Source organism: Ambystoma mexicanum, chromosome 2p (genome assembly GCF_040938575.1).
Source record: "Ambystoma mexicanum isolate Mex_15411 chromosome 2p, UKY_AmexF1_1, whole genome shotgun sequence".
Lineage (NCBI taxonomy): Eukaryota > Metazoa > Chordata > Amphibia > Caudata > Ambystomatidae > Ambystoma > Ambystoma mexicanum.
The window spans coordinates 100,442,254-100,468,957 of record NC_090923.1 but is presented as its reverse complement, the minus strand read 5'-3'; the positions used below and the strand labels follow the sequence as shown (position 1 = coordinate 100,468,957).

The following is a 26,704-nucleotide window of genomic DNA, read 5'->3' as shown; positions in this document are numbered from 1 at the left end:
GAGTGTGAGAGAGTGTAGGAGGGTCAGAGGGGAGGAAAATGAAGCTACTGTTCTAGGAATGGCAGGACAAGCTTCTTTCAGAGAAGGGAAAGGATATGAATGGTGGGGTCTGTGGGCCGGGGTCGAGTAGGGGCTGAGGCGGAGGGATAGAGTGGCATGGGAGGTAGATTTAGAGGGTGGGGTGTTCTTCAGTGGGCACAGGGATGGCGTGGTAGTGGAGGGGGATTTATGATGTTTGGAGCGCCAGAGAGCTCCTCTGGCTTTTGAGTTTGAAAAAGGGAGCGGGAAGATGCCATCTTAAACGCACATCAGCTTTGGAAGATGTAAGGTAATATGCTAAAGGACAGTTCAGCTATGCAATCTGGCTCTTTAATTAAAGGAGGGGGAAGGTGCATGCCAAAGGGCACTTCGGCTATAGAAGGTGAGCAATGCCAAGCTAATGGTCACATCAACCGTAGAAACTCGAAGATGCTATACTAGGGGACACCTCCGCTTTCAGACTTGTGATGATTATGGGCATCCTCAGGATTCACTGCATGGAACACAGCCGAACAACCTTTTTTATGGCCAATCTACTTTGGGTTTGGATGTTAGAAGTAATAAGCAGCTTACACAGCTTAATGTGCATTACATAAGAAAGCTAGCACGGTACCGAGTGGAACTACAAAGAGAGGAAGCCGAATCATTGATTTCGGCACAGCCCTGTTATCAGAACTTTATGTTTCTGGGCTCAGAGGCAAATCAGCTAGGTACTCAATTGGTATCCCTTCAGGAGCATTGGACTACAAATCCATTGAGCCTTCACCACTCACAATGCAGGTTGAGGCTTAAGGGAGTTGTAGTCCAAAACATCTGGTGGGTCACAAATTGAGTATTCATGGCACGGAGTTGAAATCGGTTGAAAACAGAGGTGTGCAGCAAGAAAGGGGGAAGCAACTAAGTTCAGAAAAAGCACAGGTTGGACAGAAGGATTTCAGTTGACAAAATGGATCCAAGATCCAGTAAGAAGCAAAAAATGTCAAACATAATTTCTTTTGTGGCTATGTCAGAGTAGTGATTTGTGGAAGCTCACTCCTGTGGAATATGGCACCCATCAGAATCTACATGGCCCGCTCTATGGCTACTTTTAGCACTGACTTGAGCACCGGGCTCTTTAAGAGGGTAAATGCTATTTAGTCTCAGTTTGAGTAGGAATTTCAGATAGAAAGGTTATACCCTACTAAAGAAACACACTAAATCTCCAGAGCTGAAAGAGGTATATTATTCTTGTTCTTTTTATTAGTGTGTTTGTGGAGCACAGACCTGGCTTCCGGAAGCAATGGAGCACTTAACAAGTCAGGGGCAAAGTACACGGCTTGGAAAGCCCATCGCAAGGGAGCAATACAAGCGAGCAGGAGTTGGACAACGGAGGAGGGTCGACAATGTGGCAGCAAGTGATCGCAATCAGCCACCGGAGGCAGCGCAGGGAGCAGGTCACTAAGTCACAGGGTAGGTGGGGCGAGGAAGGGGTGTGCACCTAGGTGTTAAGGAGGATCCATTCCTTGAAGAGGAGGATCTTGACTTCCTGCTTGAAATGTAGCAGTGCGTCAGTGGGTTAGGCATCACTCTGTATAGTGATCAAAAGTGCTACAGAAGTGCATCCATGAGCATCTGTCTGGCTACTGACTTTATATTCTATTTTTTATCCATACAAGATTATTCTTTGTGTCAGGACTCAAGTTACTTTTTTCTTTTGTAATGTGTACCGGTGAACATATATTTTGGTGTGATTGCCCGAGGGTCCAAGGAACAAGTTAGAGAAAATATGATTCAGAAATGTTTGTACGGAAGACATGTAATTCCCATGCCATGGCGATTACACAGATACATCCTTGGCTGGCTTCTTCTCCCATTTGGCCCTTTGCCGTCTCATGTGTCTGCCGTAGAGACCTGATGCATGTTGCCTCTAGGCTGAACACGAGCAGAGATGATGACGGGGTACATGCTTCCCTGGCGCTGACTTAATGATATCATCGACATGAAGAACCATTTGTGCGACTTGAGCTTCGCTACGCCGCACCCGCCGCTTCGGTTAGTCCAGGTTCCGCCGTATCTCCTTATGGTCTATTGGCTCATATGGATCTTCATCGGAGATGCCAGATCGCCCTATCATTTCCAGAATTATCGACAATCATCTGTCGCAGACGCCTTTCCTGATATTCTGTTCGCAAGGTCTGTGACAGCGTGAGGCATCAATATCTTTGAACAGCCATCAGCGGAGACGCTCCAATTATCTGTAGCTCGCCGCGCGACGACGCAAAGAGCGCTAAGTAGAGATTGTTCCTCTGAAAGGCATAGACTTCACACTGAAAGAACCTATCTATTTTGATCCTGCCTTCAGGAAGGCTTGTAGCATGATCAGAAAATAGGAGTCAACCAACCAAAACGCATTGAGAATGCAAACATCGAAATGCCATACACTGGCAACTCATTTAAATAAAACACACTGGATGTGTTGTGCTAGCAAAGGGCAGCTGATCTAGAATGGCTCTCAACACATGTTTGATGCCGCTAGCGTCATAGCAAATAAGCATGCAGATTTTGCAGGAGGGGCGTATGTTCCAGGTTGTGAAATAGGCCAACATTTGATCGCCACGAATTGATCAAACTGGGAAGTTGCAAACTACCTCAAGAAGTCCTGATGGGTGAAGACAAGCAGATTGACTTATCAGTATGGAAGACCACCAGATGGGCGGCATCCATGTGTGAAAAAGCTCACAAGAATCAAGTGCTTTGTCTTATGTAGCCCAACACCGTCAGTTACTTCAATAGTAACAGGCAATGTATAGTCATTTTATTAAACAAAACCAGTACCAGGTGGTGACGGTCGGCAGCCCAGGTTAACTGGCTCCCGTACAGTGAGGACCTTAAATGTGCGCAAAGGGTCACTACCAGCACGAAAGATCCGCTGGCACATATACCATAGCATTAAGGGGAGTGGTCTATTACCCTGAAGAGTTCTTCCTAGCATGGAAACAGAATTCCGGCCATCGTGTTCTCCTGCAGTTTAAAATAGGTGCTGAGAAGGGAAGCATGGTAGCGCAGAAAGTGAGGTGGCGGGAGCAGGCATAGTAGCGGAGGAAGTGAGGTGGCAGAGCAGGCATGGTGGAACAGGAAGTGAGGTGGCGCGAGCAGGCATGGTAGCGGAGGAAGTGAGGTGGCGGGAGCAGGCATGGTAGCGGAGGAAGTGGGGTGATGGGAGCAGGCATGGTAGTGGAGGAAGTGAGGTGGCGGGAGCAGGCATGGTAGCGGAGGAAGTGGGGTGGCGGGAGCAGGCATGGTAGTGGAGGAAGTGGGGTGGCGGGAGCAGGCATGGTAGCGGAAGAAGTGAGGTGGCGGGAGCAGGCATGGTAGCGCAGGAAGTGAGGTGGCGGAAGCAGGCATGGTAGCGCAGGAAGTGAGGTGGCGGGAGCAGGCATGGTAGCGCAGGAAGTGAGGTGGCGGGAGCAGGCATGGTAGCGGAGGAAGTGAGGTGGCGGGAGCAGGCATGGCAGAACAGGAAATGAGGTGGCGGGAGCAGGCATGGTAGCACAGGAAGTGAAGTGGCGGGAGCAGGCATGGTAGCGCAGGAAGTGAGGTGGCGGGAGCAGGCATGGTAGCGGAGGAAGTGAGGTGGCGGGAGCAGGCAGGGCAGAACAGGAAATGAGGTGGCGGGAGCAGGCATGGTAGCACAGGAAGTGAGGTGGCGGGAGCAGGCATGGTAGCGCAGGAAGTGAGGTGGCGGGAGCAGGCATAGTAGCGCAGGAAGTGAGGTGGCGGGAGCAGGCATGGTAGCAGAGGAAGTGAGGTGGGGGGAGCAGGCATGGTAGCGCAGGAAGTGAGGTGGCGGGAGCAGGCATGGTAGCGGAGGAAGTGAGGTGGTGGGAGCAGGCATGGTAGCGGAGGTAGTGGGGTGGCGGGAGCAGGGATGGTAGCGCAGGGAGTGAGCTGGCGGAAGCAGGCATGGTAGCGGAGGAAGTGGGGTGACGGGAGCAGGCATGGTAGCAGAGGAAGTGAGGTGGCGGGAGCAGGCATGGTAGCGGAGGAAGTGAGGTGGCGGGAGTAGGCATGGTAGCGGAGGAAGTAGGGTGGCGGGAGCAGGTATGGTAGTGCAAGAAGTGAGGTGGCGGGAGCAGCCATGGTAGCGGAGGAAGTGAGGTGGCGGGAGAAGGCATGGTAGCGGAGGAAGTGAGGTGTTGGGAGCAGGCATGGTAGTGCAGGAAGTGAGGTGGTGGGAGCAGGCATGGTAGCGGAGGAAGTGAGGTGGCGGGAGCAGGCATGATAGCAGAGGAAGTTTGGTGGCGGGATCAGGCATGGTAGTGGAGGAAGTGAGGTGGCGGGACCAGGCATGGTAGCGCAGGAAGTGAGGTGGTGGGAGCAGGCATGGTAGCGGAGGAAGTGAGGTGGCGGGAGCAGGCATGATAGCGGAGGAAGCTAGGTGGAAGGAGCAGGCATGGTAGCGGAGGAAGTGAGGGGGTGGGAGCAGGCATGGTAGTGGAGGAAGTGAGGTGGCAGGAGCAGGCATGGTAGCAAAGGAAGTGAGGTGGCGGGAGCAGGCATGGTAGCGGTGGAAGTGAGGTGGTGGGAGCAGGCATGGTAGCGGAGGTAGTGGGGTGGCGGGAGCAGACATGGTAGCGCAGGAAGTGAGGTGGCGGGAGCAGGCAGGGTAGCGCAAGAAGTGAGGTGGCGGGAGCAGGCATGGTAGCGGAGGAAGTGAGGTGGCAGGAGCAGGCATAGTAGCGGAGGAAGTGAGGTGGCGGGAGCAGGCATGGTAGCGGAGGAAGTGAGGTGGCGGGAGCAGGCATGTTAGCGGAGGAAGTGGGGTTTCGGGAGCAGGCATGGTCGCGGAAGAAGTGAAGTGGTGGGAGCAGGCATGGTAGCGTAGGAAGTGAGGTGGCGTGAGCAGGCATGGTAGCGGAGGAAGTGAGGTGGCGGGAACAGGCATGGTAGAGGAGGAAGTGAGGTGTCGGGAGCAGGCATGTTAGCGGAGGAAGTGGGGTTTCGGGAGCAGGCATGGACGCGGAAGAAGTGAAGTGGTGGGAGCAGGCATGGTAGCGGAGGAAGTGAGGTGGCAGGAGCAAGCATGGTAGCGGAGGAAGTGAGGTGGCGGGAACAGGCATGATAGCGGAGGAAGTGAGGTGGCGGGACCAGGCATGGTAGCGCAGGAAGTGAGGTGGTGGGAGCAGGCATGGTAGCGGAGGAAGTGAGGTGGCGGGAGCAGGCATGATAGCAGAGGAAGTGAGGTGGCGGAGCAGGCATGGTAGTATAGGAAGTGAGGTGGCGGGAGCAGGCATGGTAGTGGAGGAAGTGAGGTGGCGGGAGCAGGCATGGTAGTGGAGGAAGTGAGGTGGCGGGAGCAGGCATGGTAGCGGAGGAAGTAAGGTGGCGGGAGCAGGCATGGTAGCAGTGGAAGTGAGGTGGTGGGAGCAGGCATGGTAGCGGAGGTAGCGGGGTGGCGGGAGCAGGCATGGTAGCGCAGGAAGTGTGGTGGCGGGAGCAGGCATGGTAGCGGAGGAAGTGGGGTGACGGGAGCAGACATGGTAGCGGAGAAAGTGAAGTGGCGGGAGCAGGCATGGTAGCGGAGGAAGTGGGGTGGCGGAAGCAGGCATGGTAGCGGAGGAAGTGAGGTGGCGGGACTAGGCATGGTAGCGGAGGAAGTAGGGTGGCGGGAGCAGGCATGGTAGCGCAAGAAGTGAGGTGGCTGGAGCAGGCATGTAGCGGAGGAAGTGAGGTGGCGGGAGAAGGCATGGTAGTGGAGGAAGTGAGGTGGCGGGAGCAGGTATGGTAGCGCAGGAAGTGAGGTGGTGGGAGCAGGCATGGTAGCGGAGGAAGTGAGGTGGCGGGAGCTAGCATGATAGCGGAGGAAGTGAGGTGGTGGGAGCAGGCATGGTAGTGGAGGAAGTGAGGTGGCGGGAGCAGGCATGGTAGCACAGGAAGAGAGGTGGTGGGAGCAGGCATGGTAGCGGAGGAAGTGAGGTGGCGGGAGCAGGCATGATAGCGGAGGAAGTGAGGTGGCGGGAGTAGGCATGATAGTGGAGGAAGTGAGGTGGCGGAAGCAGGCATGGTAGCGGAGGAAGTGAGGTGGCGGGAGCAGGCATGGTAGTGGAGGAATTGAGGTGGCGGGAGCAGGCATGGTAGCGGAGCAAGTGAGGTGGCGGGAGCAGGCATGGTAGCGGTGGAAGTGAGGTGGTGGGAGCAGGCATGGTAGCGGAGGTAGTGGGGTGGCAGGTGCAGACATGGTAGAGCAGGAAGTGAGGTGGCGGGAGCAGGAATGGTAGCGGAGGAAGTGGGCTGGCGGAAGCAGGCATGGTAGCGGAGGAAGTGAGGTGGCGGGACTAGGCATGGTAGCGGAGGAAGTAGGGTGGCGGGAGCAGGCATGGTAGCGCAAGAAGTGAGGTGGCTGGAGCAGGCATGTAGCGGAGGAAGTGAGGTGGCGGGAGAAGGCATGGTAGTGGAGGAAGTGAGGTGGCGGGAGCAGGTATGGTAGTGCAGGAAGTGAGGTGGTGGGAGCAAGCATGGTAGCGGAGGAAGTGAGGTGGCGGGAGCTAGCATGATAGCGGAGGAAGTGAGGTGGTGGGAGCAGGCATGGTAGTGGAGGAAGTGAGGTGGCGGGACCAGGCATGGTAGCGCAGGAAGTGAGGTGGTGGGAGCAGGCATGGTAGCGGTGGAAGTGAGGTGGCGGGAGCAGGCATGATAGTGGAGGAAGTGAGGTGGCGGGAGCAGGCATGGTAGCGGAGGAAGTGAGGTGGCGGGAGCAGGCATGGTAGTGGAGCAAGTTAGGTGGCGGGAGCAGGCATGGTAGCGGTGGAAGTGAGGTGGTGGGAGCAGGCATGGTAGCGGAGGTAGTCGGGTGGCAGGAGCAGACATGGTAGAGCAGGAAGTGAGGTGGCGGGAGCAGGCATGGTAGCGCAAGAAGTGAGGTGGCGGGAGCAGGCATGGTAGCGGAGGAAGTGAGGTGGCGGGAGCAGCCATGGTAGTGGAGGAAGTGTGGTGGCGGGAGCAGGCATGATAGTGGAGGAAGTGAGGTGGCGGGAGCAGGCATGGTAGCGGAGAAAGTGAGGTGGCGGGAGCAGGCATGGTAGCGGTGGAAGTGAGGTGGTGGGAGCAGGCATGGTAGCGGAGGTAGTGGGGTGGCAGGAGCAGACATGGAAGAGCAGGAAGTGAGGTGGCGAGAGCAGGCATGGTAGCGCAAGAAGTGAGGTGGCGGGAGCAGGCATGGTAGCGGAGGAAGTGAGGTGGCGTGAGCAGCCATGGTAGTGGAGGAAGTGAGGTGGCGGGAGCAGACATGGTAGTGGAGGAAGTGAGGTGGCGGGAGCAGGCATGGTAGCGTAGGAAGTGAGGTGGCGTGAGCAGGCATGGTAGCGGAGGAAGTGAGGTGGCGGGAGCAGACATGGTAGCGGAGGAAGTGAGGTGGCGGTAGCAGGCATGGTAGCGGAGGAAGTGGGGTTTCGGGAGCAGGCATGGTCGCGGAAGAAGTTAAGTGGCGGGAGCAGGCATGGTAGCGGAGGAAGTGAGGTGGCAGGAGCAGACATGGTAGTGGAGGAAGTGAGGTGGCAGGAGAAGGCATGGTAGCGGAGGAAGTGGGGTGGCGGGAGCAGGCATGGTAGCGGAGGAAGTGAGGTGGTGGGAGCAGGCATGGTAGCGGAGGAAGTGGGGTGGCGGGAGCAGGCATGGTAGCGCAGGAAGTGAGGTGGCGAGAGCAGGCATGGTAGTGGAGGAAGTGAGGTGGCGGGAGCAGGCATGGTAGTGGAGGAAGTGGAGTTTCGGGAGAAGGCATGGTCGCGGAGGAAGGGAAGTGAGGTGGCAGGAGCAGGCATGGTAGCAGAAGAAGTGGGGTGGCGGGAGCAGGCACGGTAGCGGAGGAAGTGAGGTGGCGGGAGCAGGCATGGTAGCGGAGGAAGTTGGGTGGCGGGAGGAGGCATGGTAGTGGAGCAAGTGGGGTGGCGGGAGCAGGCATGGTAGCGGAGGAAGTGAGGTGGCGGGAGCAGGCATGGTAGCGGAGGAAGTGGGCTGGCGAGAGCAGGCATGCTAGCGGAGGAAGTGAGGTGGCGGGAGCAGGTATGGTAGCGCAGGAAGTGGGGTGGTGGGAGCAGGAATGGTAGCAGAGGAAATGAGGTGGCGGGAGCAGGCATGGTAGCGGAGGAAGTGAGGTGGCGGGATCAGGCATGGTAGCGGAGGAAGTGGGGTAGCAGGAGCAGGCATGGTAGCAGAGGAAGTGGGATGGCGGGAGCAGGCATGATAGCAGAGGAAGTGAGGTGGCAGGATTAGGCATGGTAGCGGAGGAAATAAGGTGGTGGGAGCAGTCACTGTGGACAAACGGAAGTCAGGTCTTCTTAGATAAAGGAGTAAGAAAGATAGTAGCAGGTTACCCACGCAAGCAGGCAACAGCTTGCTTGGAACTTAGGCTTGTATGCTTGGAGGTAAGCCAGTGAACACACCAGCGTCACTGGTCGCTACCCTAGCCTGGGTACTAATGTGGAAAACAGCTGTGTTTGCAAACTTTGGGTCCAGCTGCGTTTCTGATAGCACTCAGAGGGTGTAGGCATCTTGCATAACTTTGGGTCTGAGCAATTGCTATGTGGTAGCTGAGTCAGTCCCGCCAAGGATTTGCACATTGTAGCACTCCTTGAAATCCACTTTGATCTCTTACCAGACATGGCCTTCCCTGACCACCTACTGCCCACACTTTGTTTGGAGCCTGACTCTTCCCGAGTGTGGCCCTTAGCATGCGCAACTTCATTCTACTAAATTCCAAGGTGCATCTTAAGTCGCTAACACTGTAAAAAGGCTTTTCATGGGCTTTTATTTTATTGATCTTCGCCTGGCCCATCCGTTTACGTTTGTAGTTTGGAGCTCCACTTCCATTTTGTTATTTGGAGCACGCTAAAACGCTAAGTATCCTCGGGAAACGCAACAACAATTCCAAAATACTGGGGCTGATAGCCAGCCGACAGCCCATACTAGATGTTGGGAGTATTCCTGAAGTATCAGCGCATTTTAGGAACACCCCCCCGAAAACTAATGACGCAGTACCCCTGGAAACTGATCCATCCTGCATGAGGCAGACCTTCCCGCCGGGCCCTGGGGGCAGGGGAGGGGGCGTAGATATCAGGTAGGTAGGCATTCCCAGAGTGGACCAGTTCTCAGGTTTCTGCTGCGCTCACGACACTGAGGGAGGAGTTCAAGCCTTTTCCTACAAAGCTGAGAAGGCTCTTGTCACAGAGATGTGCTGGGTGAATCCGTGTGCAGGTGGCCTTCAGCTTCAATCAATACTTGAGTCGACAGCTCAAATATTTCACAGGAATCCCTTCAAGAGCCAGCCATTGCTGAAGAAACAGCATCTTTACAACGTCAAATAGACTTCGAACCACAAGTCGTTTCTGCCGGTTCGGGGGTGAAGACTTGGAACGAAAGACTGACCTTGCAGATTCCAGGCCAAGAAGGCCGTAACCACAAGATCGGACTTTGCTTCCTACCAGTCTCTCAGTTCCAAGACCCCCAACCGCCAGCTCACCCCTCTGCTGTGCGGGCCAGTTTCCCTCACGCCTCCCCCACTTATCTGCTACGCTCCGGCGCATTCTTCTGGCTTCCTTCTAGACTGCTCCCTCTGCAGACCTGCGTGTGGGAGGCAGTCTTCTGAATGTGGGCTTTCATGCATAGGCCTTTAGAAGGCGCACTCCAGAGGCAGCAAATGTCTTTGCCACATGCTCATTGAAGAATATCCTTACATCAAGTTCGAGTTTGTTCATGTCCTATTTTAGTTATCAACCTCCCGCCCAGTGACTACTACGCACTCTGATCAAGTCACATCCCACCGCAGATCCCAGGGAGCGCTCCGTGGATGAATTTAGGATTTGCCATCTCTCCAGGCAGGGAGGGCTACATCAGTGCAGTACTTTACATCTTTGCATGAAGAAACCTAGTCGACCCCTGTTCCTTGTCTTGCAGATTCTGCACTTGCTGCAGAGTCCCTGATCCTGATGCTAGCACCCACCTAGCGTGGTCCCTTTGGGGCTGCTGTGTTTGACAAGGTGATGCTTGATGGTCCAATAGAGTTGAGTGTAAACCTGATATTCCCAAGACACTGGGCCTCATTACGGGTCATTTCGGGTCCAGCGGTAACCTGTAAAAAAATACTGGTGCCTGACTTCCTGGTGCCACCGGGCTAGTCTAGGTCTGGTGGCCGGGAAGTCAGGCATCGGTAATTTTGTTAGTCCCCATTCCCATGGAGTGCCATAGGACTCTAGGGGAATGGAGACACGGGAAAACCGGCACTGTTAACAATGGTGCCGGTGCTCCTGTGAAAACTCTGCAGGCGGGTGGCATCCTGCACAGCAGGGCTCACCCTGGAGGGCGGGACAGCACCCGCTCGCAGAGTTGTAGTGTGCCGGTCGGGAAACAACAGAGCCGGTAGACTTACAGGCACTGTTGTTTCCAGACCGGCACTTTTGTAATGAGGCCCACTGTGTTCCTATTCTCAAGGGATCTCGATGTTGAAAGTCATGGCATGTGGTCAATATGAAGAACCAGAGTTGCAAGGGTTGGGGACGAAAGGGCTAAGGCCGAGGGTTACAAAGCTTGCATTAGAAGCTACAATGAGATTAGAAACTTGTCCATGTTGCAGGAAGTGAAAGAAACATAGACCCTGTATGGCACACAATTCATAAGCGGCAAGGCTAACAAAGCTTAGCAAAGTAAAACTATGAATTAAGGCAGTGTGTTGCACAATAGCAGGTCTATGTGCTTAACATGCCAAAGGATTCATGCCCCATTTATTGATGCCGGTTTGCTAATGTGACATGCATTAAAGACAGCACCGCCTAACCGGCACTACAGCGCAGGCAGGTGGGGATACCGTTTCCGGTTATGACATGCTACCTAGTGGGACAATTCAAGAGCAACATATTGACACTGAATTCCAGATTACTCAAGATACAGAGGGTTTGGTGCACCCGACTGGGCTTTCCTTGCCAGCTTCATATATTACCCAGCCGGCGCAGAAGAGAAAAGGTATTTCAACAGCCAGTATTTTCTCACGTGTCCCACTCTGGAGATCACAGAGCGGCCAAATGTAAGCAGTAGGCTTGCACTAGAATACAATGCTAACAGCAAGTCTGGACTGATGCATTCAAACAGAACAATTGCAGACGTTCAGCTTTTCTGTCCTTTTTTCCTCAGCCTAACTTTGGGGACTGTCAGAAGGGTGGTCGAATGGGCCAGGTACTGCTCAAGCTAGGGGACAATGGGCCTGGAGGAGGTGTTGGGGGGATCCCAAGATACCCTCTCTGAGTGCTCGCTCAAAGGCAGTAAGCACACTCAGTGAATTATCCCTCCCCGTGTAGGTTAGTTCTACTGGAGAGACCTAAGGAGTGGTATTGCAATCACAACCAGACCAAAACCATCAGCTTAGAAACAGATATTCTGCTTTAAGGGATATCAATTTGCGTCACTTGGCAAAGGCAGTGAGGGAGTCCATGCAGTTACAAGTTCAAAGCAAATAAATTCACTGACGTTAAAAGCATATGCGACAAACATAGGTACTCCACTGATGCAATGTTTCAGATCAACGGCTCCCCATAGGTACTCCACGGATGCAATGTTTCAGATCAAGGGCTCCCCGAAAGAAGAAACGACTCCCCGGAAGAAGAAAGGAAGACGTGGGAATGTTATTGAAGCATTTTTCGCACAGCAAAGAATGTGTACATCTGTTGTACATCTGGGATACAATGTTTCAATTCCCTCGCTTGGAAGGCTTTTCGAAAGGAGAATTTTTCAGATGTCCCAAGGCATTTAATTTCCAATTCACATGCTTGGAAAATACAGATCTCCAGGTCACACCACTGAACACCAGGGAGGGTAAAGAGCCAAAACTAAATCTGAGATGGCAATAGCCTCTGTTATTCATCAGGCCAGCCCCGTGATAGTCCACCTAATTCAGGTCACATTAAACCTGCCCACACTACTCAACCCAGGATCACAGGAAGGAGACTAAAATAAATTAGCCAAGCAGCGTTGCCTTGCAGGGAAGTCGCAAGAGAAAGAGAGATGAATGGGCAAGGTGCTGTTGAGAGGAGTTTGAAGAAGAGAAAGAGGCAAGAGAAGGTGCGGTCCAAGGTGAGACTAGATGATCATGGAGAGGAGATTTGTAGGATAGGGTGAAGGAGCTGCCTAGAGGTTTGGGGGTAGGAGTCACACAGTGATTTGGCAGAGGGGGTGCAATAGTTAACCTGTTATGTGAATGGGGGGTGAAGAGTTACTCAGAGATTGTGAGGGGGGGTGCAAGAGTCACCCTGAGATTCTGTGGTCTGGCTGCAGGTGTCACCCGGAGATTCGGTGGGAGGGAGGTGGTGCAGGAATTAACCAACGAATTGGCTGAGGGGTTGTAGAAGTTAAAGCCTGTGGGGGACTGGGGTGGGGTGCAGAAGACATACAGAGATGTATAGGAGGGGTTGCAGAAGTCGCTAGAGATTTAAAGTCGGAGAGAGATTTGTAGAATGAAGAGCAAGAGGGAGGGGGAGAAGGATGTGGAGAAAGAGAGGAGGTTGGAAGATGAGGAAGGAGGAACTAAAGAGATTGCAGTTTGGAGGATGAACCTCAGGGGAGAGAAAGAAGGAAAAGAGGCTGTTCAGGGATTACGCCTCTTCAGATGGGTCTTGGATTGTACATGCAATTAAGGGCTTTAACTTAATTTATGTTTAAATAGTCACCTTATTTTCTGAAAAACAGTCAGACTCTTGTTTTGCTTCTTGCATGCTTTATCAAGGTGATACAAGTACATGGAGTTGGAGCAAGGATTGTTTGTTTGTGACTACAGAAATGTGATGCAGAGGTCCAAAGTAGCAGGTATTCAGACACTGGCTTGGCAGCGGTTGGTGAAGACGTTCAGACACCAGTTTTCTCTGATGTATCTGGGTCGTTCACTGAAAGGGTCCTTAATTGATTGAATTAGCCAAGTTACATCCGAAGAAAATGGATGTCTGAACAATCTAGCATGCACATATTAAAAGCTTCCTGTAAGCGAGTGCATCCTACTTCATTCTGACATGGTTCTCAAAATAGGGACTGGCAGGAGTCCCCTTGGGATTAAACATGCAGCCACAGTTCTAGTGTCATTCCTTTGACCATGTCCACAATATAAATCAGAGCACTCTGGGGAACAGCTTGGACAATATGGTGCCATCTTTTTGCCGAACACCTTGGGATGTAACTACTGAAACTGCAGGAATATTAGTATATGAGTGAGGATGACTAATAAAAGCAAAAGAGGTATGAACTGAGCTTACAACCACAACATGCTACGCTACGCGGTCACGTTTTAGACAATTCAATCATTTTTCAATTCATTCATTGGCATTCTTAGGAATTTTTACAAAGTTTTATCAGGGCAAAAAATGCTTTGGAAATGATGAAGCACACCACGGTATACAGTTGGCACAATCCTAACTTTGACAAACGAGAACAATAAATGCTGTCTGTGAAATTAACTCAGGTTTCCAGAACATCTCATGTGCGTGATCCTGCAATCATTCCAATAATGAAACAGCATGAATAACTCATAATTAGCATCACTTGTATGCTAGTCTTAAAAGGTAAACATTTTGTAGTGTGCATCAACCATCACTCCAAGTATCCAAAATCGTTAGAAATACATCTTTTCAACCTAGCCAGAGGCGGAGTGATTCCTTTTCCTTTAGGCTCAAGTTATGCTCTATCTGTATTTTTACAAGATTCTAATTTAGAAAGTTCTATGCATAAATATCTAATCAAAATATTCAAATGTGTAGAAATAGAAGAGCACAAAAACCCATCTTTAGAACTCAGTTAGCTGCTAGTCTTGGTTTGCATTCTGTGTTCAGCTGTGACGACCACACAAGACTATCCCACATTAGTCCCCAAGACAAAAGGCATCAGATCATCTCAAAACGGCACTGTGCACCACAGTCATACCAATTCCAAACCCCCTTGGAATCTGGGTCTCTCGCTTCCCTATCAGGTCAGCTTTTTGACACAGATACCAAGAATTCATATTTCACAAAATCTTCCAGCAATCCTGCGCTCCAACTTCCTTTATACCTTCATCTTCACCAGCCTCCCCATCCCCTCTGTTCACCCTGTCCTTATTCAACTTCCCCCCTCCTTTCTTTCCCAAGCCCTCATCCCTTTGTAACCTCTACTCTTCTCTAAGGTCACCCGAGTGGATAATGAAATGGCGACCTTAACATAACCGACATGAAAGCAAACCACACACAACTCCACCTCAACACCACATGATGGCTACCGGCGAAAATGCACCAACGGTCAGTGACCGGTTTCTCCGAATGGAAGCTGCCAACAGCACATCCAAGCTCTCTTGCTCTTCTCCCTCTAAATCCCACTAACAAACCCTGCAATCCTCCTTTCTTTGCAGATCTGCCAGGGCACCAAGAGATCATGCAAGTGGCAACTGTGCACGGTACAAGACCCATTAAAATTGAAAACTACAAATCACGGCCTGCCAAAGATCCTCCTTACGGTTTTCTCCTGCTAATTTTTCATAGGATTAAGGCCATAGATCACTCTACACTTGAGAGAGTAGTGAAAGGGACACACATTAGGCCCACAGAAGAGATGGGTCTTTTAAATACAGTTATACTTTTTTAACACATTCTAAACTTCCTAGTAGCACTTTGTGAACAATTTACTCATGGTGGGACCTTTGCGCTACTTACTAGGGTACGAAGAAAGGGCTGTAGAGCATCCATACATGGAACATCTGCGTTTACTCCATAGGCGTGTGTGCATTAAATTGATCACGGTAGGAGGATGGCTCGTTATAACCTTTTCTGCTCACAACTTCATTACTTGGTGCAGAATCGGACAGGGGTATCCCATAGTCCAACTCCATTTGGGGAACTCTTTGCGTGTACCTAAAATTAACTTGCATTCAACTTCTTTTAGAACCTTCTAACAAATTTGCTAGATCTGTGATCCTGTAGTGAGGACACACATGGATTCCTCTCACACATTTTCAGTGCCAGATTCTGCATCCGCAGGAGACCCCTATAAATATATTCTTGGTTCCGATTATCACTTAGAAAAAGAGAACGGGGCCATGACCACCTGTTTCATAAATTCTTCAGAGATCTCAGCGCTACCAAACATCCTCCCAAGGTGTATAAGATAAAAGCCAATTAGAATGTGTAACACAAAGAATCAAAGGTCAGCCGTTTTCAAGAACACAAGGATGGTTTCTATGCAAAAATGGGCCTACAGTTACGCTATCTGACTGAGTTAGTTTTGTCTAAATGCCAGAGTTTCTAGACGCTTTAGGTATACATATGTCCATGTACATTAAAAAAAGGGTGGTTTGTGCCCACTGTGTCCCCAGGCCCTCAATTCAGAAAACATGGCTGACTCGAGCAAGTAATGGACATCAACACATCTACATCCAGGTCATCACACCTGGACTGAGATGAACCGCCAACATGGCCTAGCAAGCCTTCTTTGCTCAACGCACTGAAACTCTTTCACCTCTAGGAGTGGGTCCCATACACAATGATCAAGACCTTAAACCATGCGTGGAGGAACACCTATGCAAAATGTAGGTGTCAGCGGAGACATAACAGCATGTCTTTCCTACCCATGTGTAGATGCAACTTCCAATCCTCTAATGTTTTCAAACAGATTCAATGCAGTTACATTTTTTATCTGAATCTGCAAAATGTCGCTGATTTTAATATACAAAAGTCAGAAGCCATAAACTATTGCAGTTTCTATTAATATGTTCTATTACATTCCTAAGGGTCTTTATCCCAGGAAAGCCCTTAAGCAAGCAAGACTACCAGTCATGCAGTGCACAACCCAACACTTCAGTAGAGCTCTTGACAATCTTGTGCAACTTGAGGTATTATTTCAAGGAAGGAATATATAAAGTGCTCACCTGAGAACTGCTGCTGGCAAACGCAGGTATAGCCGCCTTCCCGCCTGGCACACACACCTCCATTTTGGCAGGGGTTTGAGTAGCAGAGGTTGATTTCTGTCTCACAGTAGTCCCCGGTGAAGCCTTGAGGACAGCGACAGCGTAGCCCCGTGATGGGGTGAATCGGTCGGAACAAAATGGATTCCGAGGTGATGAATGGCGCCGAACTGTCGAATTTGAGCACGGAGATGCACTTCATGTAATTCTCGCAGGGTTCCCGCAGGCAGACGTTGTCGTCGAAGGGTAGCACCTCCAGCATGGACACGGAGGTCAGGGCCATCCTCTTCATGTACAACTGCTCCTGGAGGTCCTCCGAGCTGAAGAATTGACCCCGGACTCCTGTAGGCACCAGGGCAGAGAAACTGACGTTGAGGATTGCCCCGCCTACGTCAGTGTCGTTCTGGATGTTGAAAATGAAAACATCCTCTTTGGGGGTGGCAAGCACGGTGGCCACGCCCTCCAGGAAACTGGTGAGCAGTGGCGACAGGAAGCGCTCCTGCGACATGTTCTCCAGCCGCACTGTGATGCTGTTCGACAGCATGTCCTCCGTGATGATGATCACTCGCAGCACACACTGGGCGGTCACGCTGTGGATCCCATCTGCAAAAGATAAGGAGGCAGTTACCATCAGATCGAGAGGACAGGCTGTAACTTCACTGTAAGGAGCACAGGCCTACAAGGCACCACTCTACGTCAAGGAAAGCCCAAGAACAATACACTAAGTAAGGGACCCCAACCTTCTGTGCACAGCGAGCAGCATAAATGGAATGGTGTGCGAAAGCTGTTATTCAACAACATCTGGTCTTTCAGATGGTGGCAAAATGATGGTAGCACACATTAGAATGGTAGTAAACTAGAATATGTTAATGCGCAGCAATTTAACACTAAGTCGAGGGAAAGATCGAAGTGAATTGGCAGTAGTTGTTAACTGAATTTGAGATTAAATTGGTGTTTACAAGGAATGTAGGTGGTGATAAAAGGGGCATTTGTAGGCACTCAAGACTATTAACACTGGTCAAAACAGATAGGATTTAAAGTGCAATTTACTGGGGCGTTAGGGTTATTGCTATATAGAATATTTGGTAGGTGTAGTGGAAAATAAGTAATATTAATCTAGCAGTGTAACATTCCAAGATCACTGTACAGAGTACTGCCTTTGATATTTGGTGAAATGCATTGGCGTTTTAATTAAAAATGAAGAAAGTAAGTTCATTTAATTTCAATGAAGTTATGCAATGTATTCAATCATGGACCATTTGGCAAGCATCTTGCTTATTTGCGCGTTATCAAAATGACAGATGGGAAAAATATCACACAGTGACCATTTTTTCACCAGGAACACTGCAATGAGACTGAAACATTTCTGAAGAAATATCTTATTGGAGCAACACAGAGCTTGGCTGTACAAACTAGGCCTTTGCAATGATTCAATGAGGGCACGTTGTGCATGCATTCCACCAATTGGTAACAGTTCCACATTGCTAACAGTTGATAGATAGGAACAGAAGAAGTCAATGACTCATCAGGGCACAAACATGGACGTCTGGGTCCCTTCTTTTGTCCATCTAGCCCAAATCTGAGCACTTAGTTCAGTTTCAGAAGGTTTGCTGACTGTACCAAAAGCCAGGCACGTAAAATGAGGCGGTTGCTACTTTTCAGTACAAGTAAACTAGGAACTCAATTCGCCTTATCTCAAACCACTACTATTTTCGTAGCAATATCAAAACAATTTCTATTTCCACAGTAACTAGATTGGTACATGTATCTGGGTTGTGGTTTTTTTTTTACAGCACCAAGATGCCTTTGTAAGGTGTATGCTGCACTGTATAAAAACGAATTACCAATTTACCAATGGTCCATCATTCCATACTATCGGAGTATGAAACATTTCTGACAAATGATGTGTACAAACACACATGTTGCATGTACAGAAACGCCAACTGGAATACATGAAATTAAGTTCAGTTGGGCATTCGTGTCACTGACTTGTCAATTGGCCACCTCCAAAGCATCTGCTAGCATCCCTATTCTACTCTGCAAGGGTACAGAAAGGGGGGCCAGTTGGTTACAGTGGTTGCTGAACAGATTAAGAAACTGTTTCAGCCAGTGCTCCTGCTCTTAGTGGTGTAGATGGTGGCGTGTTTCCAAGTTAGGCTGGTCTTGTAAACGCAGGTTCAATGGACGATTGTCCGGATGACTACAGTAGCAGTACTACGGTTCTTCCCTGTGCTTGCCAGGGTGGCCTAGTTTTTGACTCCCAGGTTCTCCTCAATGACCACCTTATTAGGTAAACACACATTGCACACCCACTCTGCGAATGCAGTGTGTGTGCACCACAAGTGGGTATTGCTTCTGATTTAAACAGATAGATATTTTTATTTTTTTATTTTAATTAGTGTTTTGGTTTACATGAAACCTTTTCACTTGAAATTAGCAAATAGTCATACAACAAATTCATTATTCCCATGAGTTTACAGTCCTGATCTCGATCTGTGACTGCATGCAGTGATTTCTTGGTAGTATACATACATAAATAATAATTTGGCATTTATATAGCGCTACAAACCCTCAGGTATCTGAGCGCTGCTTGTTATTACCCACAGTGTGTGGTGCCCATTTATCGACCTCGGAAGGAGGAAAGGCTGAGTTTGGCCCTGCCGGATTCGATCCTGCGTTAGCAGGCTCTGCACAGATGTCAAAGTGAGTGCTCTACTCGCTGTGCCACTTGACCGGTTATTACAGGATATTTACTGTTTTTTGAATGATGGGGTTCCACAACAGTCTCACATGTTTTGTTCTCCTTGATGGAGAACCTTTTCCAATTCTTTAAGGATTATCTCCAGAAAAGTTGCCAGTGCTAATGTCATGGTTAGTCGTTGTCATAAGTCTTTCCCATCGGGCGAGGTTGGCAACTGCAGAGATAGAATGCACCCACGGACCTAACAAAGAGATCCTGTCCATCACAAACTTTGGGCATTCCAGGACCAGATGTTGTATAGACTCCACAGAGGCCAGTCCACATACACGACATCCATTATTTGGGATGTCAAATTTGGGCCCTATGACCTCCAGTGTCGGGAAGGCATTAAGGCAGAATTTAAAGTAGCAGCCTCTTTGTTTCTGAGAAGGGGCATTTTCTAACTACTCTCTTAGTTTCCCCCATGGATAGATCTTTTTGAGGTCTTCGTATGCTACAGCTGCAATATTCACATCATGAGCCTCTTCTACCATGCTACCATGTGCCATGTAGACCAATGCGACACCCACTGTGATAGACTAAAGCACATACCGCATGTCATTTCACTACCAAACCTTCCCTTCAGCCTACCGCGATGATGCCTTCACAACAAGTAATATGTCATCAGCTGGTCTTCACTCACTTTCCTAGTTCATCCTACGCTGCCTTTCTTGTTGCATCACTGGTCCAGCTTCTCCTTCTTGGCCTCCACACCATAGTCCATAGCAATTGGCGAGCAACATTTAAGGGTGCTGCGAACAACATGCTGCTCCAGAGCTGCACATTGTGGATCTCCGCAGTACGGCATATAACCTGGGTTAAGAAAGGCCTAGCGGGCTTACTACGGATTCAAAGTTTGGTGTTGGCTGCTATGGCAATTCCACCATGGAGCATTTTTTGGTTCTGCTCTCTGCGTCTAAAGCGTAGGAGGATGGATCAAAGTAATGCAATAACATCTGGATTATTCTGCACCAGTGGGAATCTAATGGTGCTAGATAATCGAATATGCTGGGTAACTGAATGTCAGTTATCCCGGTGGGAGGGATGGAAAAGAGAGCAAAGCGGTCAGATTGCAAAGCTTCCGGGCCCGTATACTCTTGGTTATCCCCATGTACCGTTATCCACAATGGGAGATTCCAGTTAATAGAGGGTTCTGGTCGATAAGGTGCTGGATAACAACGTTTCTACTCTAGTTCTACTTAGAGAATGAGGTCATGATGTCAAAGAAACAAGGATTCTTCAAGTTAGATTAGTCTAGACTCTAATGAAACACCGGATCCAATTTCAGTGAATACGGCTGGCCGTAGGAAGGAAAATCAGGAATGTTTTATCACAATAAAACATCATGATCTATATATAGCTGGTCAAAGAGGGTGGAACGTTTCGTCAGAGGGGCCTATGATGGAAGATTTTATAAACAGTGGAGCAAAACTATTCGGCAACCATTTAATCCTTTGGCAAGTCTACGGAAAAAACAGGGATCATGTCATCACTGCCAATGTAAAATCTGAAAATGTTGAATTGTGAAATACACACTTCTCCGCAATTATATGTGTGTGGGAGGGGGGGGGTAGTTGTATAAAACATATAAGGGAAGTATGTGGCTGGGCTATGTGTGGTCTTCACCCGCATATAATTGCACATATAATTGCGTGGAAATGTTCGAAGAAAATAAAAATATAGATTTGCGGCGATCACATATGCAAGGCCGTATTCATTGCTAATTCACGATTAATGTGCATGCACTTATTCAAAGTGTGCGTGCCTTCCATAATAGGTTTAAGTAATGTCCTAACTTCATCTGTTGGTCTAGGCTCACCCTGGAAAATGGTGGTCTAAAGCTAGCCTGGTTCAGGCGAACAGTGAAAGGCCAGTTTATAAAGTGGTAGCAGCTCATTGTTTATGGGCAGGGTCTAGCGCCAGGGTAGACAGGCGCTTCCCACCGCAGAACGTGCTGTGTGTATGGTCACCTCCATTCTTCCTCTTCACATTAGTAAACGAGAGGTGTCAAGAAGGCCTGTAAATGGGCCAGTCAATGTGGGTCCACCATTCTGTATCATATATTACCTTGTAATGCGCACACATTCTAACTTAGAACATGCACTTGGATTTCAAGATGGCAACACTAAGAAGTCAATGCCCCCAGAACTGCAGAATGCAGCCCTTGGGACACTGAAATGCTACTCATGGAGCCTGTTGAGTGGCTGTGAAGCTATGAACCACTTTCACTGCAGCTCCGCACATAATGGAACAACGGTGTGGGAAAACCACAAATGCGTGTGTCATTGGAAATGTACGTGCATTGGAAAGTACCAGGACCAATGGGGCAATGGGCCAGCACCAACAGCTCATTCAAATTCATCAGATTTCCAGAGCACCTGCTCCAACTCCTCTAAGAAATATTTATATCATTATTTATTTTATTTACAAAAGCTTTTATAGCACTTGTATCAAAGAATACACAGTATGGTACAAAAAGAAAGGTAGTATGGCATTAATAACAAGTCAATACAGCAACAATGCTTCCTGGAAAGGTTTAGGAGACAGAAAGTAAGAGATGGAGCTTCAGCCCTTTGTGAATTGGGAGAAAGTAGGACAGGAGGGCTTGGGAAAGGCAAAGAATTCCAGAGTCGCAAAGCAAGAAGTTCGAAAGAATGGAACTGAGAAGAAGCACAAGGAGATCAGAGAACGGAGCGGCGAAACTGGGAAGCAGAAGGTAAGTCTCTATGGTGAAAGTACAAAGAAATCAAGGAACACAAAAACATGGATACATTTAAAAACTACGCCCAAAAAATTATCTCAAGATGCTGTTTGATTGGGACCTATAAAAGACAAGCCATGTAAGGAGAAATGCTGGCTGACCAAGGGAGACAAAACTGAATACAACCGAAAAAGAGCATAATTAGGTAAGCTGACACGGCGGGAGCAGCATCAGTTGAGACGTGATAAGACTATAGTTTGAAGAAGAACCTAGAAGCCATCCAGATTGGACTGCAGAAAGATAAGAAGAAAGCCAGTGATGAATATCATCCCTAAAGGAAGGAAAGGAAAGGAAAATCTCAGTGTCGTCAGCAGAGAGATGGACTTGAAAGCCAAAATGACGAATCAGCGAAGAAAGTAGGGAAGTGCAAAGACAAAAAAGAAGAGGGCCTAGTTAGTACAGAACCCTGGGGGACACCGCATGAGAGAGGAAAATCCTGGGAGCATGCCCAAGAAATAGAAAGAGAGAAGTTAGAAAGATAAGAATGAAACCAACGGAGGGAGGAATCAGAAAAAACAAGTGCTGTAAGGGTGGAAAGCTGAATAGAGTGATTCACTGTGTCGAAAGCAGCGCTAAGATGAAGCAAAACAATGAATGGAAGAAAGTTTATGGAGACGAACGTGAAGAATGGAGCTCAAAATAGAAAGGAGAGCAGTTTCTGTAGAGTAACCAGAACGAAAACTAGATTGAAAGAGAGGGAGGAGATTGTAAGTGGTGAGATAAAAACTGAGCTGAGAATAAACAAGACGCTCAAGAATTTAAGAAAGTAAGGGGAGTAGAGAAATAGGCTGGAAATCAGAGGGATCAGCAAGATTAAGAGAGGAGTTTTAAAGAAGAGGAACTATAGGGGTGAATTTAAAAGAAGAAAGGTAGTTAGCAGAAGGTAAGGAGAGGTTAAAGACAGAGGTAAAAAAAGGGATAGGATCAGGAATAGGAGAGGGTCAGAGGGTGTAAGATGGTAGTGAGAAATAGCCATAGCAACATACTTCTCTACAATTATTTTAAAGAAAAATCGAATGGTAGGACCAAAGACAATAGAAGAACCAGAAGAGAAAAGGGAGAGCCAGAAGTTGATGAAACGCTTAAAGAGTCCCTAATTATATCCATCTTTGAACACATGAAAATATCAGGATCATTAGAGGAGAGGAAAGAGAAGAAGAATCAGAAGAGGGGGAGCGAGAAGTTTATTTAATGTGGAGTGCAGATGTCTAGGTGAAGAGCTTTGAGTCTGAATGAATGACTGGAAGTAAAAAAGAGGAAGAAGTCTGCACTAGTTCTAGGTCTAAACCAACGACACTCAGCGCGGCAAAGCTGAACCCTCAATAGTTTGAGGGAGTCTGAGAGCCAGGGAGGAGGAGGGATTCCTTTGGGTTTGAACTGGGACATTGGGCAAAGAGTATCAAGGGATGTATAATTACAATGATGAAGGCAGGAATCAACAATGCCAAGAGTGAAGAAAGTGAATCCATAAGAGCTGAGTGGTCGGGATTCCGGGTGTCCCAACCAAAGAAGGTTCCAGAAGAGGCTGTAGTCGTGGAAGGAGAATAGGGTAGTGAAACTGAAAAGGATAACAAAAAGTGATCCACCGAAGGAATAGTACGAGATTGAACAGAATTACTAAGAAAACAGCAAGCAGAAATAAGGATCAAATCTTGTACCCCACCCTTGATATAGGTAGCAGGGGAAGGAAGTAGATAAAGATTTGGGGCAAGAGACAATAACACCAAGGGAGAGGAAGAGGGATCAGATGAAGAAACGTAGATGTTAATGTCCCAGAGGACAAAGAAAGAAAAAGCAAGGGTAGATATAATAGCGAGGATAAAATCCAAATCATTGTGGAAGGACTCTAGGGAACCTGTGGGACGATAAATAACCAGAATAGTAAGAGGAGCTGGAGCTGAGAAGAAGAGAGCCTGGGATCCGAAGGTGGAAAAGAGGCAAAGAGAGAAGAAAAAAGGGCAACAACCCAGCGGGGTTGACATAGTAGTCCAGTCCCACCGACAGGACACGAAGGACAAGGAGAATGTGAAAACGAAGAGCAAGATGGAGTGAGAGCGACTTGAGTAGCAGTATCAAACTGACGAATCCAGGTCCAAGAAATGCATACAAAAATCAACATTGTGTGAGAAAAATAAATCCAGTACAAGATCAGTATTGGGCACAATGGAGTGAGCGTTCCAGAGACCATAGTGGATAGAAGAAGTACTAGTAAATCAGGATAGATACGATTAGAATATATCGCTGTACGCGGTGGACGAGGGCAGCGGGATTGTGAAACAAGAACCAGTATGTTCCTGAAGGAAATAAGAACAGTAATGAAAAAAGGCCAGAGGCCAGAAAGACACGTCATTGTGGAGAGGAGAGTGTATCTGGCATGACAAGGCCATCTGAAAAGATGAATGAGTCTGGTCACGAGATGGAGCGAACAGGGGCAAACAGGGCTTAACTCTGCCCTCTGAAGATATGCCCTTTGAGAAGGCCACTCGGCTGAGGGAAGCTCTAGCAGGGCTCCCTAAAACGAGTGAGGAAAGGTCAGGCAGGGATGATGCAGCCGCTCACCGCCATGTGGAGGGCGGAATGATATGATATGAAATGATATGTTAAGTCATTTATAACGTGCTAAATACCCAGAGGTTTCTAAGCGCAGACCCGGGGATCGAACATGTGTTGCTGTGTGTCGTCTTGCTTCCAAGGCGAGCACATTGCCGCTGAGCTATCCTCCTGAGAGGAATGGTCCTCTGGGAGAGCGCCGGACCACTGCCAAGAGTCACACTGAGCAGATGGTAAAATATGATGGCAAATACAACAGGAACCTACAAAGCCCAATTCAACTCCCTATAAAAATGCACTGACACCCAATACCTCTGTCCCAATTACCCAGAAGCATGCGTTTGGCAGACACGGGGCACTGTCTGGGTCTTCTACAAGGGTATTTCACACCCACGGGATCTAGTTCCAATCACCAATGAAACCCTTTGCATGCAAAATGTGGCCAATTCAAATTATCCGGGAAAATGAGGGAAATGGTCCGGATCCAGCTAGAATTCTTTGATGAAAAGGTGGCTTTCGTCCAAAATCCGTAGCTAATGATGATAATACTAGTTTGGCACCTTGCAGTTTGTGTCTTCGTCCACTGGGGGAGGCTCGTCTTGCCAGACTACGACGATTCTTCTCCTCCCAGAGCGTACCTCTAGATTAATTTGTCGCATGGGGCCTGCATTGCTCCAGTTTATGCTTTCTACCTCATTCCAAACGGTGGCGATTCTAACCATCCCCAGAGTCCAATTGGGAATTATTTCATTTTTGCAGGTACATGTTGCCAACCTTTATTGGATCCGCTTCTACTGCGAGCCTTGTGTAGCGCTCCGAGGCCCTTTGGGTCTTGGATCAGGCGATAAAACATCTTACAAATAAATACATGTAAACATTTCCAGGGACTCCAGGTGGTGGGAATCCTATACTGTGTGTCTCACATTTGGCAAGGGTTTAGATTTAAATATCTCCATGTTGATTGATTGATTTAATTTTTGTAGAGCGCTACATCAACCATAGGCCTCAAAGCGCTTGAACAAAACAAAACAATAACAAATAAGTAACCACAACAGGAGGGGAGATAGAGACCGCGGGGTCAGGGGAGAAAATCAGGCCATTTATAGTGACTAATCAGGAGTTGTATTAAACAGAAGGGTCTTAAGGTCCATTTTAAAGCCTGTAAGGGAAGTTTGTTGCCGATGCTCAGGTGAAAGTTTGTTCCACAAGTACGGCGCCTGGCAGCCAAACATGGTACCTCCAAAGGTTTTGAGTTTAAATCTCGGCTGAGATCATTTTGATGGGTCATAGGAACGTAGACAACAACCTGGGACATAAGTGTCGAGACGATTTGTCAAATACTGTGGTGCCACTCCATTGCGACATTTGTCAGACAAGCAATCGCACTGACGCAGCAACAGATTTAGTGATAACACATTCTTGGAGCCCCTCTCATGCACAGCCCACTAAGGGATGGGACTTAAGTACTCAACCTTTCCCTCCTCTGCAACCAGTGCCTCGATGCCCGTGGGTTTTGAGCGTCCCGCCAAATGTACACAAGAAATTAATACAAATAAATAAACCTACACAATGGTTACAGTGGTGTAATGAATGCGGGGGCGGGGGGAAGTGAAAATGTGTAATAAAACAATATTTGAAGTTGGGGCCTAAGAATCGCATTAAGTCAAGCCACTTCAAAAGACTTGTAACATATGTAACTGGAGTAAGGGATCTAACAGACAGAGTTGCGTTTTTGTAACTGGCATGAAAGGGAGTAACTTCTAATTAAAAAAGCTGTGTTAAATACAATTAGTAATCAATAATGAAATCGACTTAAATTAAACTATTCAAATATAGAAACGAAATTCAATCAAAACATGCTCCAATACCACAGTTCTTTTTCAAGAAATGCATGAAACTAATGTAATAATTAATTTAATGGCAAAACGTCAATGTAATATGTTTCTAATATCAAACAATCTATTCTCTATAGTATATTTCTTCTTCAGAGCATTCCAAAACCAATAACCTAATTCCATATGTATCCACCTGATGATGTGATTATAAACAATGGGTGGTAGTCACGTCTAATGGCCAAGCGCGGTATTGTCACTCATCTTTTGATTGTCTTTCAGTTCAAGACAATTAGGTCTGGGAAGGCCGACAGAGGCCCGGTTGGAGAGCGATTTGTGGCCGTCTTGGTTGAGCCCTGGATCACTTACAGCCCTGGTCATAATGCCATCATCAAATGGTTAGTAGCATGCTGGAGAGTCGGGGTGGAGGAACCGCTTCCCACCCCTTGAGAAACATGCATCCCTCAATGTCTTAGTGGAAGCATGAATCCAGTTGAGTGGCAACCATTATTTAGTTCACATGTGTACAATGTATTGATGAACAGGAACAAGGACAGTTCCGGTGTAAGAGCAAGGTACAATGTCATGAGCGGTTTACAGTTCCGGTGTAAGAGCAAAGTGCAATGTTATGAGCGGTTTACAGTTCCGGTGTAAGGGCAAGGTACAATGTCATGAGCAGTTTACAGTTCCGGTGTAAGAGAAAAGTGCAATTTTATGAGCGGTTTACAGTTCCGGTGTAAGAGCAAGGTACAATGTCATGAGCGGTTTACAGTTCCGGTGTAAGAGCAAGGTACAATGATATGAGATGTTTACAGTTCTGGTGTAAGAGCAAGGTACAGTGTTATGAG

General features: G+C 48.4%; 1 protein-coding gene across 3 annotated transcripts in view; it reads right to left on the bottom strand.

Moving 5' to 3' along the window:
* Positions 1-26,704, bottom strand: part of CELSR3 (cadherin EGF LAG seven-pass G-type receptor 3) — a 968,624-nt gene that overhangs the window by 645,051 nt on the left and 296,869 nt on the right. For all 3 annotated transcript variants that reach the window (XM_069643335.1, XM_069643336.1, XM_069643337.1), the window contains exon 2: positions 15,938-16,576. In XM_069643335.1, the coding sequence (XP_069499436.1) occupies positions 15,938-16,576 (639 nt within the window). The remainder of the gene's footprint in view (positions 1-15,937; positions 16,577-26,704) is intronic.